This window comes from Rhinolophus hipposideros (assembly GCF_964194185.1).
Source record: "Rhinolophus hipposideros genome assembly, chromosome: 10".
NCBI classification, from domain to species: Eukaryota; Metazoa; Chordata; class Mammalia; order Chiroptera; family Rhinolophidae; genus Rhinolophus; species Rhinolophus hipposideros.
Window position 1 is genome coordinate 46,978,505 of NC_138056.1, and position 17,803 is coordinate 46,996,307.

Genomic DNA, 17,803 nt, shown 5'->3' on the forward strand with positions numbered 1-17,803 from the left:
GAGGTCAGTGCTCTTTCACTTGATGTGTCCATGGTCCTTCAATGGCATGCAGGGAGAGCATCAGGGATTTCCTACTACCACTGATTCAGAGTCTAGCACGAAAAAAAAATGATATTAGACACCATAGCAACTTTAACGAGACCTTTGCTAGGCTTTCAATACAATGTTCATTTGTCATCTTTCCTTCTGAGAATTCAATTTAATGTGAAAACTGATCAAATCTTATTTTGCTATATTAGTTTAAATAAAGTCAGCTAATATAAAAGAAAATTTTGATCTAAAGTACATAACAGGTCAGATGAAACCAATATAAGCTAAGAATGAGTCTGAATTAACAGAAAACAAAGCAGTGGCAAAAATAACATTTATTTGCATGATCACTTTTTCAGAAATGCTAAAACACATACTTTGCCTCGATGTCAGCTTTCTCTCGTACCGCGTGAGCCATCTGTTCAGTCTCAAAGTACTTCTTTTTGCCTTTAGCTAAATCTTTCACTGTCTCTTGTAATTCAGTTTGGATCTTTGTCAACTGGTCCACACACTGTAAAATACAAAGTGCAATTATTATGATTTTAGTTTTCAAGCTTACAGAAATAGAGTTTGCACTATGCACTCAGGATGGAAACCCAGGAGAGGAATCAGCACGTTTAGCCTCCATCAAATTGCAAATTAAAATCCAATGAATAGCTGGTACTCCAATTTCAAGTAATGTATGAAATAGTGTCACAGTTTGGGAACAACTTTGCTTTGAGAAATAACCTGAGTGCTGATGACTGACATTACGATAGGGCACAAGAAGAGCAACAATGAAAATGCTCTAACTATTGGAGATGTCATAGCAATGAAGGCAAAAGAATAAAGCAATTCTGTGTTTCTTCATAATATTAGTAAAGTCTCTATATACGAGGTGTGATCTAAAACTATGGTGAATGCTGCAGCCGAGTGCCATCCAAGGGAAAGGCAGGGATCTTCAATATGGGAAGCGGCACTGAACCTAGTAACAGTTTCTACTTGTTCGGTGCAGTCAGTAGGGTGTGAGCTACTACAGTTGAGAGGTGTATTTTAAAGTGTGCCATAAATCATCCTCCATCATGACAATGCTCTGTGTCACACATCGCTTCTGGTACAGCATTTCTATCAAATAAGAACATTACAGTGTGTCCTCGTCCACCTTATTCACTGCATCTGGCACCGTGCAACTTCTGGCTCTTCCCCAAAGTCAAAATGACCATGAAAAGTAAACATTTTGAATCGATTCAGGACATCGAGGCAGCCACGACAGTGTAACTAAAGACACTCATGAAAGAGGACTTCCAGAACTGCTTCAGAAAGTGGCAAGAATGATGGGATAAGTGTGTTCGAAGCGAGGGAAGTATTTTGAGGAGGAATAATGGTAATGTGTCTTTAACTGTAATAAATTTTTTAATTTAAACATTCGCCGTATTTTTTTATCATACCTCATATGTTTGGGGAACTGATGGTGCGAAGGGTACTGAAGGATTCACCACTAGGGAAGAAGGAGTGAAATCTTGAGAAGTCTGACAGGATAAGCCAAGATGGAGAGAAGCAAGAAACCTCGGTACTACATAATAATTATTACTCAAAACTACTCCCATCTCAACTCTTTGAATACACAAGTAATTTCTAGGAGAAGGGATAAACATGACTCAAAACAATGTTTAATCAATAAACTCTTATATTAGGGCCCAAGTAACACTGCTTTGGGATCCTTCTAGATATTCAAAGGGGAATAATTTTCCTGTTTTGAAACATACCACTGAAAAGTTTGACGAGCCTGAGGTCAGTTCAGGGCAGCTCCCATCAGAAAACCTCTGAGCTTAGAACAGCATAGTCAGTGCTTGGTGGAGACTGACAAAACCTCAGCAAAGCAGGAAGAAATGTTGGTAAGGGACTAGTTGTTTCACGCTGAACAGTGTGGAGTACAACAGCAAGGAAATAAGAAGAGCAGGGATAAAGCACAAATACACTCAGCCATGTGACATACAGGAGAGTTTCCGAGAAATTGTTAGGTATTAAGAAAGGGACTACTTTACAGAAGTGAGAGATCTGGAAGGTTCCCTATGGGTACATGTATTGAGCACTTAGTATCAGGCTATGAATAAAGGGCTTTAAAAAAGCACCTCTTTCCAACCTGCATGAAAACCGGAACTTTAGGTTTGTGTTTCAAAAGAAATCTGATGAAGACACAAAGTCAACTGTGTTATTCGGCAACATTGCATATGAATCATGATAGGCAAATGGCACTAATTTGGGAGAAAAGGCAGGTGAACTACAAATATCTGATGGAAAAGCCTTGGCTTTGGGCTTGTAATTCCTGCATCTGGGTGTGTGCTTTGCAAGACCTTGGAAGCTGTCTACAGAGTTGTAATAAAAGATTTTAGTCTCCTTTAGGGCCTGTGGCTACGCCTGCACATGTGAGTCTCATTCTCTCGCCCCAGATCTGTCACCTGGGGGTGTAGACTGAGGTACCACGTTTCCCTGAAAATAAGACCTAGGTCACACAATCAGCTCTAATGCATCTTTGGGAGCAAAAATTAATATAAGACCCAGTCTTATACTAGTGGAAGAACTAATTCTACTAATGCTGGATGCCACCCTGCTGGTTAACTGTGTCCCCTGTACTAATGCCCTTCTAAGTAAACCTCATGCCAGATGTGGTCCATGATAATCATGAGCCTGATATTTAGTTACATTTAATGAGACTCCCTATGGGCTTTGCACACATACAATGCCCTATGCTTAGCACTTTTATAGGTATTATCACATTTAGTGCTTGAAATGACAGTGATAAAAGTATTCATATTATTAGTTCCTTTTTAAGATGAGGAAACAGACTTAAAGAGGTTAAATAACTTATCCAAAGTCATAGAGTGAGGAAGTGATGATATCATTTACAATGTAACTGGTTATAGTGGTACTCATTTTGTGATAACCATGTTTTTAATGTCTCATATAGAGATACTTTACCCTAACATGGTAAGCTTTAAAGAAATTGACATATAGTTCGCTTACCACAAAATTCACCTTTTTAACGTGTACAACTCAGTGGTTTTTAGTGTGTTTACAAGGCTGTATAACCATCACTACTATCTAATTCAAAACATGTTTATCACCCTAAAAAGAAACCCACACTAATTAGCAGTCCCTCCCCATTTCACCATACCCATAGCCCTTGGCAACCACTAATCTACTTTTTGTCTCTGTGAATTTCCTATTCTGGACATTTCGTAAAAATGGAATCGTATAATATGTGGCCTTATATGTCTTATTTCTTTCACCTAGCATACTGTTTTCAGGGTTCATCTATGTTATATCATGTATTAATTCTTCATTCCTTTTTATGGCTGAATAACATTTCACTGTAAAGACATACCAAAATAGTAAGCTTCATCTTACAGAAAAATCTTTCTCCTTAATTTTTAATAGTCCTTATCACATACAAAGCTCTTGTTTAATAACTAATACCATGACAACCTGACACTCCCATAGAGAAGTGATAAACGTTCCAATAATACTATGTTTGCAGGTGGGAAGAGTTGAGGGAGGGCTCCAAGGCTACAATTAGATATTAAGAAACCAATGGGACATGGTCTGAAAGATACACTGTGTTTAATGGGAAAACGGGATGAATGTTTAAGGAGGAGTCATGTGTAAGGCATCCATATCCAAAATGTTCATCTAAAACATTGGAGTTTGGCCTTTAAAAAACTAACCAACGAAGGGAAGCCCAAGGATCCCGGGGTGACGCACATGCACTGGAAGAGTCTGCGTATTGAGCATTTTGAGAGGAAACTAAACACAGTAGGTCAAAGGTTTTCCTGGGGATTGCAAACCATGTGGATAGGGTCTCATTATAGCCACATAAAATGAACACCATGGGTACCTCTACATGAGCACATACACACACACACACACACACACACACACACAGTCACTCATTCCTTATATCCTTACTCTTTAAAGAAGACAGCTCTATTTAGTCCTGAAACAGCTTATGAGGATTTCTTAACTCATTTTCATCTATAAAAAGCTATTAAATAAATTATTTTCTATATGTGCTACAATAGCAGTTGCATTTTGTGATAGTTCATATCTCTAAAAATATTTTGGTGAAAAAAACTTTCAGTTTGATGTAGTCCCATGTGTTTACTTTATCTTTTGTTTCCCTTGCCTGAGGAGCTATATAAAAAAAAAATGTTGCTAAGGGTAATGTCGGCACGTTTACTTTCTATACTTTCTTCCAGGAGTTTCATGGTTTTGGAGCTCACATTTAAGTCTTTAATCCATTTTGAGTTTATTCTTGTATATGGCATAAGAAGGTGGTCCAGTTTTATTTTTTTGCATGTATCGCTAGTTTTTCCAGCACCGTTTATTAAATAGACTGTCTTTACACCAATGTAAATTCCTGCTTCCTTTGTCATAGATTAAGTGACCATATAGGCATGGATTTATTTCTGGGTTCTCTCTTCTGTTCCATTGATCTACGCGTCTGTTTTTATATCAATACCATGCTGTTTTGATTACTATATCCTTGTAGTATGATTTGATGTCGGCTAGTATGATACCTCCCGCTTTGTCCTTATATCTCAGGATTGCCGTGGCTATTCCGGGTCTTTTGTAGTTCCATATAAATTTTAGGATTACTTGTTCTAGTTCTGCGAAAAATGTCATTGGTATTTTGATAGGGATTGTGTTGAATCTGTATATTGCTTTAGGTAGTATGGACATTTGAACTATATTAATTCTTCCTATCCATGAGCATGGTATATGTTTCCATTTATTTGTATCTTTTTTCATTTCTCTCTTCAACGTCTTATAATTTTCTGAGTACAGGTCTTTTACTTCCTTGGTTAAATTTATTCCTAAGCATTTTATTTTATTTTTTGATGCAATTGTAAATGGAATTGTTTTCTTAGTTTCTCTTTCTGATAGTTCGCTATTGGTACATACAAATGTAACTGATTTCTGAATATTAATTTTAAATCCTGCTACTTTACTAAATTCATCTGTCAGTTCTAACAGTTTTTTGGTAGAATCAAAAATCTCATCAGAAATTCTGGTTCATTCTATTCCTACTTTCTTTTTCCACTTTACATAAGTATCTAAGACACTGTTTACCAAACAATATTAGAGATAGCCTATGTACACACTGATGAGATCTTTTGTGATCCTTTCTTCCCTAGCATTCAGTAAATCCACAACCAAATGTTTTTTACCACCCAAGAGAACTATTTCAAGTCAGAGTAATTTGGGTCTTCTTCAAAAGAAAGTGCTCTGTACATAGCAAAATACTAAAAATATTTATAAAATAAAAGTCATCGATACAGTTGTGCCTTCTTGGTAAAGTGCTTGCAGTGTATGTTTTAGAAGTTAAAGATAAATGACTTATGTGGAATGAAAAGGGAGAGGAAGGAGCTGCAATCTCCATTATGTGCACACCTTGACAAAAGAGTTGAATGAATTAACTCAATATTTTCCATATGAGGAACCTGAGGCCCAGAAGACTTAATGTGAAACTTGCCCAAAATGATTACACCTAGTTACAAAGTGGTAGTGCAAAGAACATTGGCTATAGAATTAGCTAAACTGGAATTGGAATCCCAGGTCTGCCACTTACTATGTTACATGATCTTGAACAAATTACTAGACCAGATCATATTTTATGCCTTCTATATTAACACTTATTGAGCATCCAACAGCACTTTGAGGTAAGAATCAATGTCCTCATTTTATAGATGAAGAAATTAAACTTGGTCAGGGTTGCACCAACTAGCAAGGATTTGGTCTACCTGTTTCCAAAAACGGTGCCATTTACTGTTATACTATATTAGATAATGCCTCATAAAGTAGTTAGGACATTAAATGAGATAAAGTGTATAAATGAATGGCATGTAGTAGATAAATGCTAGTTCCTCCATGATCACCATCACCCTTAGAACTCAAGATTCTTCACCATCTCCTGTCTTGCCCTCTAGAAAGCCGAGAGCAGGGATGAGGAGCAGTGGTAGTGACAAAGGGTGCCTTGGGACAGGAGTTTGCCCCCCACCCCTCCAAAAAAGTCATTAAACTTAATTTGCAAAGGAAATTTACCAATTATTAAATTTCAAAGATTACCTAGGATTTTCTTTCCAAATTTTAAAATAAATTTCTTTTGTAGGAATCCAGTTTCCTGGGGTGGACTAAGTTACATATTTAAAAAGAAGCTTAATAATGTCTATGCTAAGAAAAACCTTGATGTAATATATGCCCAGCTCTTCCCCAAGAGTTATAAGCACTGAGCAAAGAAATGACTGTATTAGTTTACATTAAGGCTAGAGGATCATACAAAATGATAACAAATTTGGGTATTATAATTCAGATCCTAATGAAGAAATTAAAAGTATGACCTCTGAGTATGACACAGAAATAGGGTAGATAGATAGATAGAGAGAGAGATAGAGAGATGGAGATAGATAGATAGATAGATAGATAGATAGATAGATAGATAGATAGATAGACAGACAGACAGACAGACAGACAGACAGACTTGCTAATAACTTGAAGACAGGAATAAAAACGAAAGTAACTTGGGTCAATAGATCAAAGTCCTACAAACTAGTAGGTTCTCTGACAGTAGTCATGTCCTGGAAATTTATCCTGAGAAAATAACTTAAAAAAAAAAAGTTAACTTTGGTTGCAGATTTGGAGGTATGATTATATAAAGCAGAATACAAAATTCATTCAGAAATAAAAATAATAAACATAAAAGTTATACAGAAATATGAACAATTTGGAAATGGAGAGAATGAAGAAATGAGATATCCCAAAACAAATTATCCATGTGTTAATTACAATTATTATAACTAAAAAGGTAAAAGGAGCAAAGGAATTAACTAGTCTAAGGTGAAAAAGTTGTATATACTTTTCTGTAAACCTACTTAAATATTAAACTTCATGTGTTTAATATTTTTATTAAACTTTTAAAGATTGCATAGGATTTGAAATTAGAAAGTAGTATATTCAAGCTTGTGCTCTGTTATTTACTACGTAAGTGTCTTCAACAGTTTGAGATTCAGTTTCATCACCTGTAAAATAATAATATTTACATACTTAACAGGTTGCTATGAAAATCAAATGAGACTATAATAGATGTGTTAGCAGCTTACAAACTCTAACAAGTTATACAAATGTGAATCACAATTATTAGATAAACTCTAACATAAATGAGAAAGTTATGAACAAAAGCACAGTTGATTAAGTATAAGAATAACAGATGTTAATTGGAATTATTGTGATCATTTTGCAATATATACAAATATTGAATCATTATGTTATATACCTGAAATTAATATGTTATGCCAATTATACCTCAATAAAAAAAAAATGGCCAAAGGATTATATGTGGCTCTTGTTTTGATTTATGCAAATGTCAACATACAGAAAATGATTTGGAAATAATTTAGAAATGATTTACAAAAGCTATAATTTTCATTATAATTATAATTTCATTATAATTCATTATAATTTTCATTATAATTTCATTATAATCTGGCAATGGTCTGACAATGGTCAGACCCTTTATAACTGTAACGCATGTGGGTTTGTCCCCAAAAATTATAAAATAAAATTACCAAAATAGAGAAAATTTAAAAAAGAACATAAACATTAAATGTTATAGAGGGATACTTTTAAATGAAAATTGGTTGTGATCATGACAGAACCAGTTGTTTCACACTACCTTCCTATAGCCTGGAAACTGTGTAAGTTAGACAAAACACATTTTTTAAAACTGCCAGCATTAATAAACAGCACACTAGACTCAGGGACAATGATATCTATCTGGAAGAAGGTAAGCTCTATATTAAACTTGTCTTTTTTTCCTTACGGCATTAAGGGAATCGTGGCACAAAGAAATAGTATATAAACAGAAAGTAGCATTCTTACTAGATTATGGAAACTGAGGTCGGAATTTAAGGATGCCAAAAGAATAGGAACTTGAGAGGCTAAGATCTGGAAAGGATACTACAGAGAAGCAGGCTCAAAAATCTGCATGCAATTTCCCCGAGTCATCAGTTGACTTCTAAATGGTATGTGTTGGATGAAACTCTAAGAAATCCAGTAAAGAACAGTAGCTGAAAGGCTAATGAGCTGGTCAGTGATCAATCAGAACAGTTACATGACTTTGAAAAGACAGAGGTAGGAGTCCAAGTCTTGTCAAAGTAGAAGGGCTTTTTTTTGGTAGGCACCACACTTTCAGTTAAGACTCTAGGATAAGGACAAAAGTGAAATAAACCAGCCCTAAAAAAAACCTAAAACCAGACCCTAACGGGATCCAAGTGATCTGCTAGCATTCCATCTGCTTGTCAGAAAACTTACTTCTCTTTGGAAACAGAAAACATCTTCCAGAGCCTCTACAATTTTTATCCACAATATCTAGCATTAAGAGGCATACTAAAACAGTAGACTCAAATAACCAAAAACCAAGAAAACAGTAAATGACAAAAAGAGACCTACAGTGATTCAGATAGTAGAATTATGAAACACAGATTAGGACTAACATATTTTTTAAAAAATTTATTGGGGTGACAATTGTTAGTGAAATTACATAGATTTCAGGTAGGACTAACATATTTAAGAAGATAAAGGAAAAACATGGAGTCTTACACCAGAAACAAAGAATCTATGTTTTAAAAAAATCAAATAAAAATTCTAGAACTGAAAAGTACATTAATTTCCCAATAGACAAGTTTTAAAGCAGATCAGAATTCACAGAACAGAGTATTAATAAACTGCAAGATATTAGGGGGAAATATTTAGATTGGAATACAGAGAGAAAAAAAGGGTAGAAATACAAAAATCTAGGAAAAGTACAAAAGACACATGGACAGAGTCAAAAGGTCTAATAGTAGAAAAGTAATAATGGCGAGGTAAATGGAATTATACTGTTGGAAGGTTTTCATATTGTTCATGAGGTGGTAAAATACTAATTCAAGGTACACTGTAATAAGTCAGGGAGGCAAATTGGTATCTCTAAAGTATTTACTAAAAGAATAATATAAGATTATAAAATTTAAAAGATGATAGTGGAGGAAAAATTGATAATAAAAAACTGTAAGATTGTTCAACATCACTTATCATCAGGGAAATGTAAATCAAAACCACCATGAGATATTACCTCACATCTGTTAGGATGGTTATTTAAAAAACAAAGAAAGACAATTAAGTGTTGGCAAGGTGGTGGAGAAACTAGAAACCTTGTGCACTGTTGGTGGGAATGAAAAACATGCTGCTATGGAAAACAGTATGGTGTTTCCTGAAAAAATTAAAAATAGAAGCACCATATGATCCAGCAATCCCACTTCTGGGTATTTATCCAGAAGAACTGAAATCAGTATCTCAAATATATAGTAGCACCCCCATGTTCACTGCAGCTCTAATCACAAAAACCAAAATGTCCATCATCACATGAATGTATAAAAAAATGTGGCATATACATACAATGAAGTATCATTCAGCCTTAAAAAAGGAAAGCGTACAATACGCAACAAGGTGGAAGAAGCTGGAGGAAATTATGCTGTGAAATGAGCCAGTCACAGAAGGACAAATACTGAATGATTCCACTTACATGATCTAAAATAGTCGACTTACGGAAGCAAAGAAGAGAAATGTGGTTGATGGGAACTGGGGGAAGAGGAAAGAGGGAGTTGCCAATCAACAAGTACAAAATTTCAGTTATGCAAAATGAGTAAGTTCTAGAGATCAGCTATACAACATTGTGCCTATAGGTAATCTTGTATTATATACTTAAAAATCTATTAAGAGGGTAGATCTCATGTTAAAAGTTCTTATCACAATAAAATAGTTTTTAAAAGATTAATCCAAAAGAAATCCAAAAAGGGGGGTGGAGTCAGAGAAGAAAAGGAAAAAGAATAGATGGTTTATTGATCCTATATGGAATTAGTGTGTCATAAAGTGTGGGAAGTACAATTGGAGAAGCCAGCTGTAGTGGCCACCTGTTGCTCTCGCTTGCTGTTTCTATTTCCCTTGCGTTTTCTTTGGGAACCCATCTGAATTTTCCTTTTGGAGAATTTCTTTCCCCATTTTCAGTTCATGTAGTTTTCATGAGTACTGTAATCCCTTACTTCGGGGATTGGGGGAAGCTTGTGACCCAAGATAAACCAATGAGCTTCAATTTTGGTAGTTTTGTAGGAATTTTTGGGAAAATGGAAAATGTGGGTTAACTACCTGTAAAAATAATTCGTAAATCTGGCACTCTGGGGGCCACCAAATGGAGAGTTGCTAATGAATTGGGGAGGGCAGAGCTAATGGATGAGAAGAAAAACTGAATTCTAATACCATTATTTGAGCACGTGGATCCACTCCTGCCTAGATTCTGTCCATGCTGAAATTGATAAGCTAACACATTCTCTCCTTGGCTTAAACCAGTTTCAAGTGTGGGTTTGTGTCATTTGTAACCTCAGAGTACTGACAGGTATGCCCAATATGTACTTACTGTTTAACAATTGCTTAGATGGAACATAAACACCATCAACTATAATATAAAACAAATTAATTCACAGATGTGAGGGCTTGTCAAATCTCACCAAACGTTCTTTGCTCAGGAATGTTGGTCAAATACAGGTCAGAGACTATTCCACCAACGAAAGGAAAAAGTACAAGTGGTGAACTCTTTCAAAATATTCTGATATTGAGAAAGGTGGAACATTCCAGTAATTCAGTTAGATTTGGTGAATGCATTGGATATTTGAAATGCAGTATTTCATCCCAGTTACAAAGTTATATTAGTATTAATTCTTTGTCTCTATCACTTACCCTCTCTTAGCTAGCACAGATGGACACACACACACACACACACACACACACACACACACACAATATTTTCTTCCAAATAGAAAGTATACAGTTTATTCACAATGTTTCTTTTGAAAGAGGTATTTGCTCAAAGATAAAACAAAGGCATTCCTACACAAATATGTTAAAACCAACCGATATTATATGAGTGCTTGAAAGAGATTAAAATTTTATATTGGCAATATATGTAACATATTGATATCATGTTACTGAAATCATCTTTGGCAAACAAGATTAGTTTTTATTGGGTGGGGGGAGTTTTATCCGTAAAAAAAAATTCTGAAAATCTAAATTACAATTAGAATCAAACTACTAGACGACTTCTGAAATATTATTTCTTTAATTACACCTTAATATTTTCTAAAATATTAATACTTCCATAAGAAAAATTTAATTACTTATTAGGTATCATAATCTCTATTTTTGTAACTTTATTTCCAAAAAAAGAACAATTCAATCACCTACTTTCAATAACAAGCTTTCATAAAAAATCACATTTAATAATGATGTTTCAGTGAATTTTTAACTTCTGCATAATCAAATATATCTTCTTGAAAAATTTTACTTTTATATAACCTTATCATTAAACTTTAGCGTATACCATTTTTGGTAATAAGTTTGCTGTATTTCATCAAAATGTGTCAACTTCCTTTAAATTATTATGCAAAATGGCTCAATTTGAAGCTAACATGATTTTTTCAAGACTCAGCGAGATTAATAACATTGTAACAATTTTAATATACCAATATACCAAACTATACCAATAGTAGGCAACTAAGTAGGTCTATTTACTTGAGTTAGGCTGAAAATTGGTATTTGTTAAGAAGACTTTATAGAGCTTTCAGAATGTCCACAGATTGAAATTACACTCACCTTTGTCAGTTAATAAAACAGTAGTTAGATGGAACATTTTGAAATCAGAAAATCCATGTTTAAATCAAAAATATTTGTAACCATATAGGAAAACTCCAAGTGTTAAATGCCATTTAATATAATCTTGCAGATTACAAATGTAGCACTAAGGTATTACAATGCACATAAGAACAAACAGAAACAATACCCTTTTTAGTTGCTGTTCTTTTAAGCTTCTCACTGTCCTTGCAGGCTCAGAAATGAAGTTCTTATAGTTTTCACATATATTGATCCGAGACTGGGCTACCTGCATTGTTCCCTCGAGAAAAGATTTCCAAACAGGATACATGCTCCTAAATTCAAAGAGGGACATAAAAAGGTATTAGGCAGGGAAAAGAAAGAAGTTTGCTAACCTTTTTTGCTCACCGGCTAACACTGACAAATAGAACGAATTTTGTCTTTATTGTTAAAAGTGTACTTATACTGGTTTATAGGTAGCAATATTTTTACAACACACAAGTAGAACCACAACATATACTCTATTCCTCTATCACTCAGCAATTGGCTGTTTTGATTTATTAGCTATTCAGTTAATGGGGTAAAGTGATACAAGGATTACAATTCTAGACAAAGCTAACACTACAAAAATCAGTGAATAATTCAGACTGCCCAGGACTTCCACTGTTTCAGGGTCATCATTATGAACATCAAGTATCATTATTTCATTAAGGTATTTTCTTTTTTTTTTAAGGTATTTTCTTAATTTACAGATGAGATAACTGAGGCTCAGAGAGATTTAGAGAATCATTCTAGATCACACAAGAATGTGGCAATACTGAAATAGAGATGAAGGTTGGATACCTCTCAAGCACATTCTCTTTGAACTATATCATATTACTCTCTTACATAAACTAATGTGGCTGAGGACAAAAATCATGGACAATTGCTTATGCGCTGGAGAAATCCATTTGTCTGACAAAAGTCTATGGTATCATTGCTCTACATCTGTTTCTCTGTTATAATAATGCTTAGCCAGCATCGCATTGTGGCTTGGAGTCATTCCAAGCAAGTCCCATCACCTCTGCTTGATAAATGTGCTCAGCAATCTCTTGGTAAAGTCAAAGAATTATTCATCTTTGCTCTTTTGCAACCAATTCCTTTTCAAACTTTCTCTTCTACTTTGCTAAATGTCTTAGCCAGTTCTAGCATGCCCCTATACTAGTTATAAACACATTTTATAACATCACAATGGATTGTGTTTTGTTTTTTAAAATGAGATACTTGCACTTATAGAGTATAATATTCATCTCCTGAGATTTCCTTTCTCATGTCACTTGGATTTTTCTACTATAGCAATGTATAGGACCTTGTGCTACATAAAATGCTAGCTTTGGGTCAATGGACAACAGTGTAAAAACAAAAACATAACAACCAAAAAAAAAAGAAAAGAAAATTAACTGAAAAAAACTTGAAACTGTATTTCGCAACCAAAGAAATGATTCCTTTGTGTAAAGAATTAGCTTGCATAATATATCAAATGAGTCAGTTTAGATGGAAATATTCATTTATTTAAGCAAAGGTATATCACCTTCTCTTTGGAAAAAAGATTCAGTATCGTGTGCCAGACAAAGTGTCAGCATAAAAGCAATGATGGACTTAAGAACAGCAAAATAAATGTCCTCCCTGGTCTTACTGCATGACAACAAAAGGAACCTAGGATGTGAACTCATACAGGTCCTCCTAAGCAGCCCAAATAATTGATTTTCTCAAAGAATGCACTGAGAAAAATCTCAGTACTATACTTCGTAAACTATTAATTTATATTAAAACACATTTTAAAATCATAATAAAAATGAGAAAGAACCATTATGAATTGTGAGAGGAAGGAAGAAAGGAAGGAAGGACCTCTTCATCCATGCTTTCCCCTAGGTAGCACCCTCTTCCCTTTACCCCTTCACTAGATGACTGCTGTTCATCCTTCAAATCTCAGTTTAAATGTAACTTCCTCAGGGAAGTCTTTCATGATCACAATCAAGGCAACCCATAGACTCAATCAAGTCACCCTCTGTTATTTGTTCACATGGCTCGAGCACTTTTCCTTCAATTATAAATAGTGTTATGTAATTGTTTAAAGTCTGTCCCTCTCACTATAATAAAAATTTCATGAAGGCAGGGGTGTACGTCTTTCTCACTGTTGTATTTCTAGGGCCTAACACATGGCCAACATTTAGAAATGTTACAATTAGTATGTGATGAATGGAAAAAATGAATGAATGGATGAATGTATAAATTATGAGGACTGTACAACAAAAATAAATCTTCTCACAATAGAATTTAGAAAGAGATCTTTGGAGATCAGCAGATCTATAGCTGGCAAACATGTTCTTAACAACAGGACACCATGAAAAGAACAGAATTCAGTTACAAGTCAGTCAGAAGACCTGGGTTCAAGTTCCAGATTAACCGATATAATCATATGTAGCACACCTCACTATACTTTCATTTCCTCAACTGGAAAATGGAGAAATAACAAAAATACCTGCACCATGTACCTCACAAGGCTATTTTCAACAACTAAATGCAAATGCTACGAAAACTCGCGGCACACAGCTTCTTTTAAATGAATAAATAGTAATAGTAGCAGAATTGTAGAAATAGAAGTACTTCTTGTTAACATAATAGTGGTAGTTTCAATGCTAGTCGTGGTGTTTTCCATTCTGATTGGGGAAAAATAATAATGGGTTACAGAGCGATTTAAAATTTCTTTTTACTTCACTAGACTTCATATAAGTAATTTTGAAGCATGTGGAAAGGTATCGAGCATATATCGTATTATGCTATTCTGCTCAGATCAGGAAATGAGGCTCAGAACTATAAAAGATAGAAATTCTTTTAAGACCCTATCATATGCTAGGTACTATGTCATGTATTTTACATTTATCACATCACTTAATCCTCAGGACAACTTTGTAAGACAGGCATTATCCCCATTTTGCAGAGGAGAAAAGTAAGGCTTAGAGAGGTTTTGAGATTTTTCTAAGGCTATTCACCCGGAAATAGCACTACCAAGGTTATAACCTAGACTTTGCCATTACCAATAACTACTCTGCTATAAATACAAATTTAATCATCTGTTCTCTGACCAGTACCTCCTGTTTCCACTCACTCCCTTTAGGATTTTGACTCCAACAGTTACTCAAAGCTAAGAGAACTCACAATCCATTTGATCCTTCCTCCCTCCCCGTCTCTCAACCCTCTAAGCATCTCCCTTTAGGATTTTGACTCCAACAGTTACTCAAAGCTAAGAGAACTCACAATCCATTTGATCCTTCCTCCCTCCCCGTCTCTCAACCCTCTTAGCATCTCCCTTCTCAGCTCCTTATCCAGCCTGGTTTCATGCTGCACCATTATAATCACACCCTCATGTACACTCGTATCGCCCTTGCCCCCCTCTCTTCCATCATTATAATCTACAAGTCCCAACCTTGTTTAAATCCAAAATTCTATTTAAACCATGTCAATGTCTGTGCAGCAGAATGTTGCCAGAAAGAAAACCATTATCATGATGCTTGGTCTCACTTTAAATTGATAGCAAATAAATTCTAGTACTTAGTGCGACCCAACAATCCTACTATATTCTCCTGATCCACTTATTCTGTGACTCTCCTAGACAATTATTTTATACCTTTTTCTCTCATCTCTAACCTAGAATCAGAAATACAGCTGAATCAGAAATACTATACATCAAGAAGACTAGAAAGGTATAAGTATATTCATATTCTAACATTATTTTATGTAGCAACTGATAGCAAGGATTTCGAAAGTATGGCGTTTAATAAGTGTTCATATATTGTTCATGATAGAAAGGGAGGATATTCTAAGCCTAGGTAACACGAGTAAAGGCAGGGAGGGTGACCGATTTTAGTCCAGTTGAGGTGTAATGAGAACTGCAATACAACTGCAGCTTCAGGTACCCAAGGGTTGGGGAACTAAGGAAGAAAGAAGGAAAAATGGACAGAGATGAGGAAAGAAACGTAATTTGGGGCCAGGTTTCTTCATGGATTTGTATATCTAAAACTTTAATTTCATCCTATCGGCAAACAGAAACAATAGAAGGTTTTAAAGCAGGGCAGTGACAGTAGGCCTATTTTACCAAGACATACAGATAATTGGTATTGTGGAAATGAAATTGTGAAAAGGAGAGATTACAGGCAGAGAGGCAACAGCTTAACATTCCTAAAAAAAGATGAGCTCTAGAATGAAGTGAAAAGTTGGAGGCGGCTGACTTTTTGGTTACCAAGCTGAAGAGTTAATAAAAACATATATGATCATTACTAGCTTACTAGGCAATATTTAAAGATAGGAGTATAAATAAGGGTAACTTAAACAATCACTAAAGAGCTGAGGGAACTGTGAGAAACATTTACGAAGAAAGGCCTTATTATGGTTTTAACATTTGTGTCCCCCTCAATTCATATGTGGAAATCCTAACCCCCAAAGGCGATGGTATTGGGAGGTAAGGCTTTTGGGAAGGGATCAGGTCAGAAAGCAGATTAGTGCCCTTGTAAAAGTGACCCCACAGAGCTCCCAAACCCCTTGCACCATGTGAGGACACAGTCCAAGGTTGAGAAGTCTACAACTCAGAAAAGGGACTTCATTAGAACCCAACCATGCAGGCATCCTGGTCTCACACTTCCTTCCAGCCTCTAGAACTGTGAGAAATAAATTTCTGTTATTTATAAGCCACCCAGTTTGTGGTATTTTGTTACAGCAGTCTGAACAAAGACAGAACTGAAAACCTGTCCTCAAAAATTTTAAAAAGAAAAAAAGGGAACCCTCATGCACTGTTGGTGGGAATGCAGACTGGTGCAGCCGTTATGGAAGGCAGTGTGGAGGTTCCTCAAAAAATTATGAATAGAATTACCATATGACCCAGCAATCCCTCTCCTGGGTATCTACCCAAAAAACCTGAAAACATTTATACATAAAGACACGTGTGCTCCAATGTTCGTTGCAGCTTTGTTTACGGTGGCCAAGACATGGAAACAACCAAAATGTCCTTCGATAGATGAGTGGATAAAGAAGTTGTGGTATATATACACAATGGAATACTATTCAGCAGTAAGAAAAGATGATATAGGAACATTTGTGACAACATGGATGGAACTTGAGAGTATAATGCTAAGTGAAACAAGTCAGACAGAAAAAGTAGAGAACCCTATGATTTCACTGATATGTGATATATAAAACTGAAAAACAACAAAAGGTCAACACAAACAAAGGAAGGAACAAAAACTCACAGACACAGACAATGTTTAGGGGTTACCAGAAGGTAAGGGGAGATGGGGGCTCTAGAGGAGGGTAAACGGGGACTAATATATGGTGATGGAAAGAGAACTGACTCTGGGTGGTGAACACACAATGTGAGATATAGATGATGTATTACAGAATTGTACACATGAAATCTATGTAACGTTACTAACAATTGTCACCACAATAAACTTTAATTAAAAAAAAAAGAAAGTCCAAGAAAAAGCATTGTTATGCAAGTCCAGTTTCCAGGCAAATGGGGGTGCTTTAATGGCATTAAATGATCCACGTATCATCAGAATGGCAAAAATTTTAAAAGACTTATCACATGCCCTGTTGGTAAAAAATAAAAAGAAATGGGCAATTTCAAATCATATTAGAAGAAATGTAAAATAATATTGACAGAGTTTATGAAGGATAATTTACAATGTTAATATTTAAAACACATAAACCATTTGACCCAGCATTTCCCGCTCTACAAATTTACCCTATAGATATACTTTCACAATACACAAAGATATAACTATGTGCATACAAGTTACCCACTGAAGCATTATTTGCAATAGTAACAAGCTAAACAACCACCACCAGAGAAATGAACAACAAAAACTATAGTTTACCCATATTGTGACCCAAACACAGCCATTAAAAAGAATGGGGGACCTGAACACACTGACATAAACGTTCGTCTACAGCAGATGTGTGTAAGCCAGGAGAGTAACAGCAGCACATGTACACAATGATTACAATTAGCAAAGCTCTGTACGTT

The 17,803-nt window shown here is 35.2% G+C and overlaps 1 protein-coding gene across 3 annotated transcripts in view; it reads right to left on the reverse strand.

The window, feature by feature from the left end:
* Positions 1 to 17,803, reverse strand: part of FCHSD2 (FCH and double SH3 domains 2) — a 218,251-nt gene that overhangs the window by 109,002 nt on the left and 91,446 nt on the right. For all 3 annotated transcript variants that reach the window (XM_081065005.1, XM_081065004.1, XM_081065006.1), the window contains 2 exons: positions 11,933 to 12,077; positions 408 to 541 (listed from right to left, as the gene is read on the reverse strand). In XM_081065005.1, the coding sequence (XP_080921131.1) occupies positions 408 to 541; positions 11,933 to 12,077 (279 nt within the window). The remainder of the gene's footprint in view (positions 1 to 407; positions 542 to 11,932; positions 12,078 to 17,803) is intronic.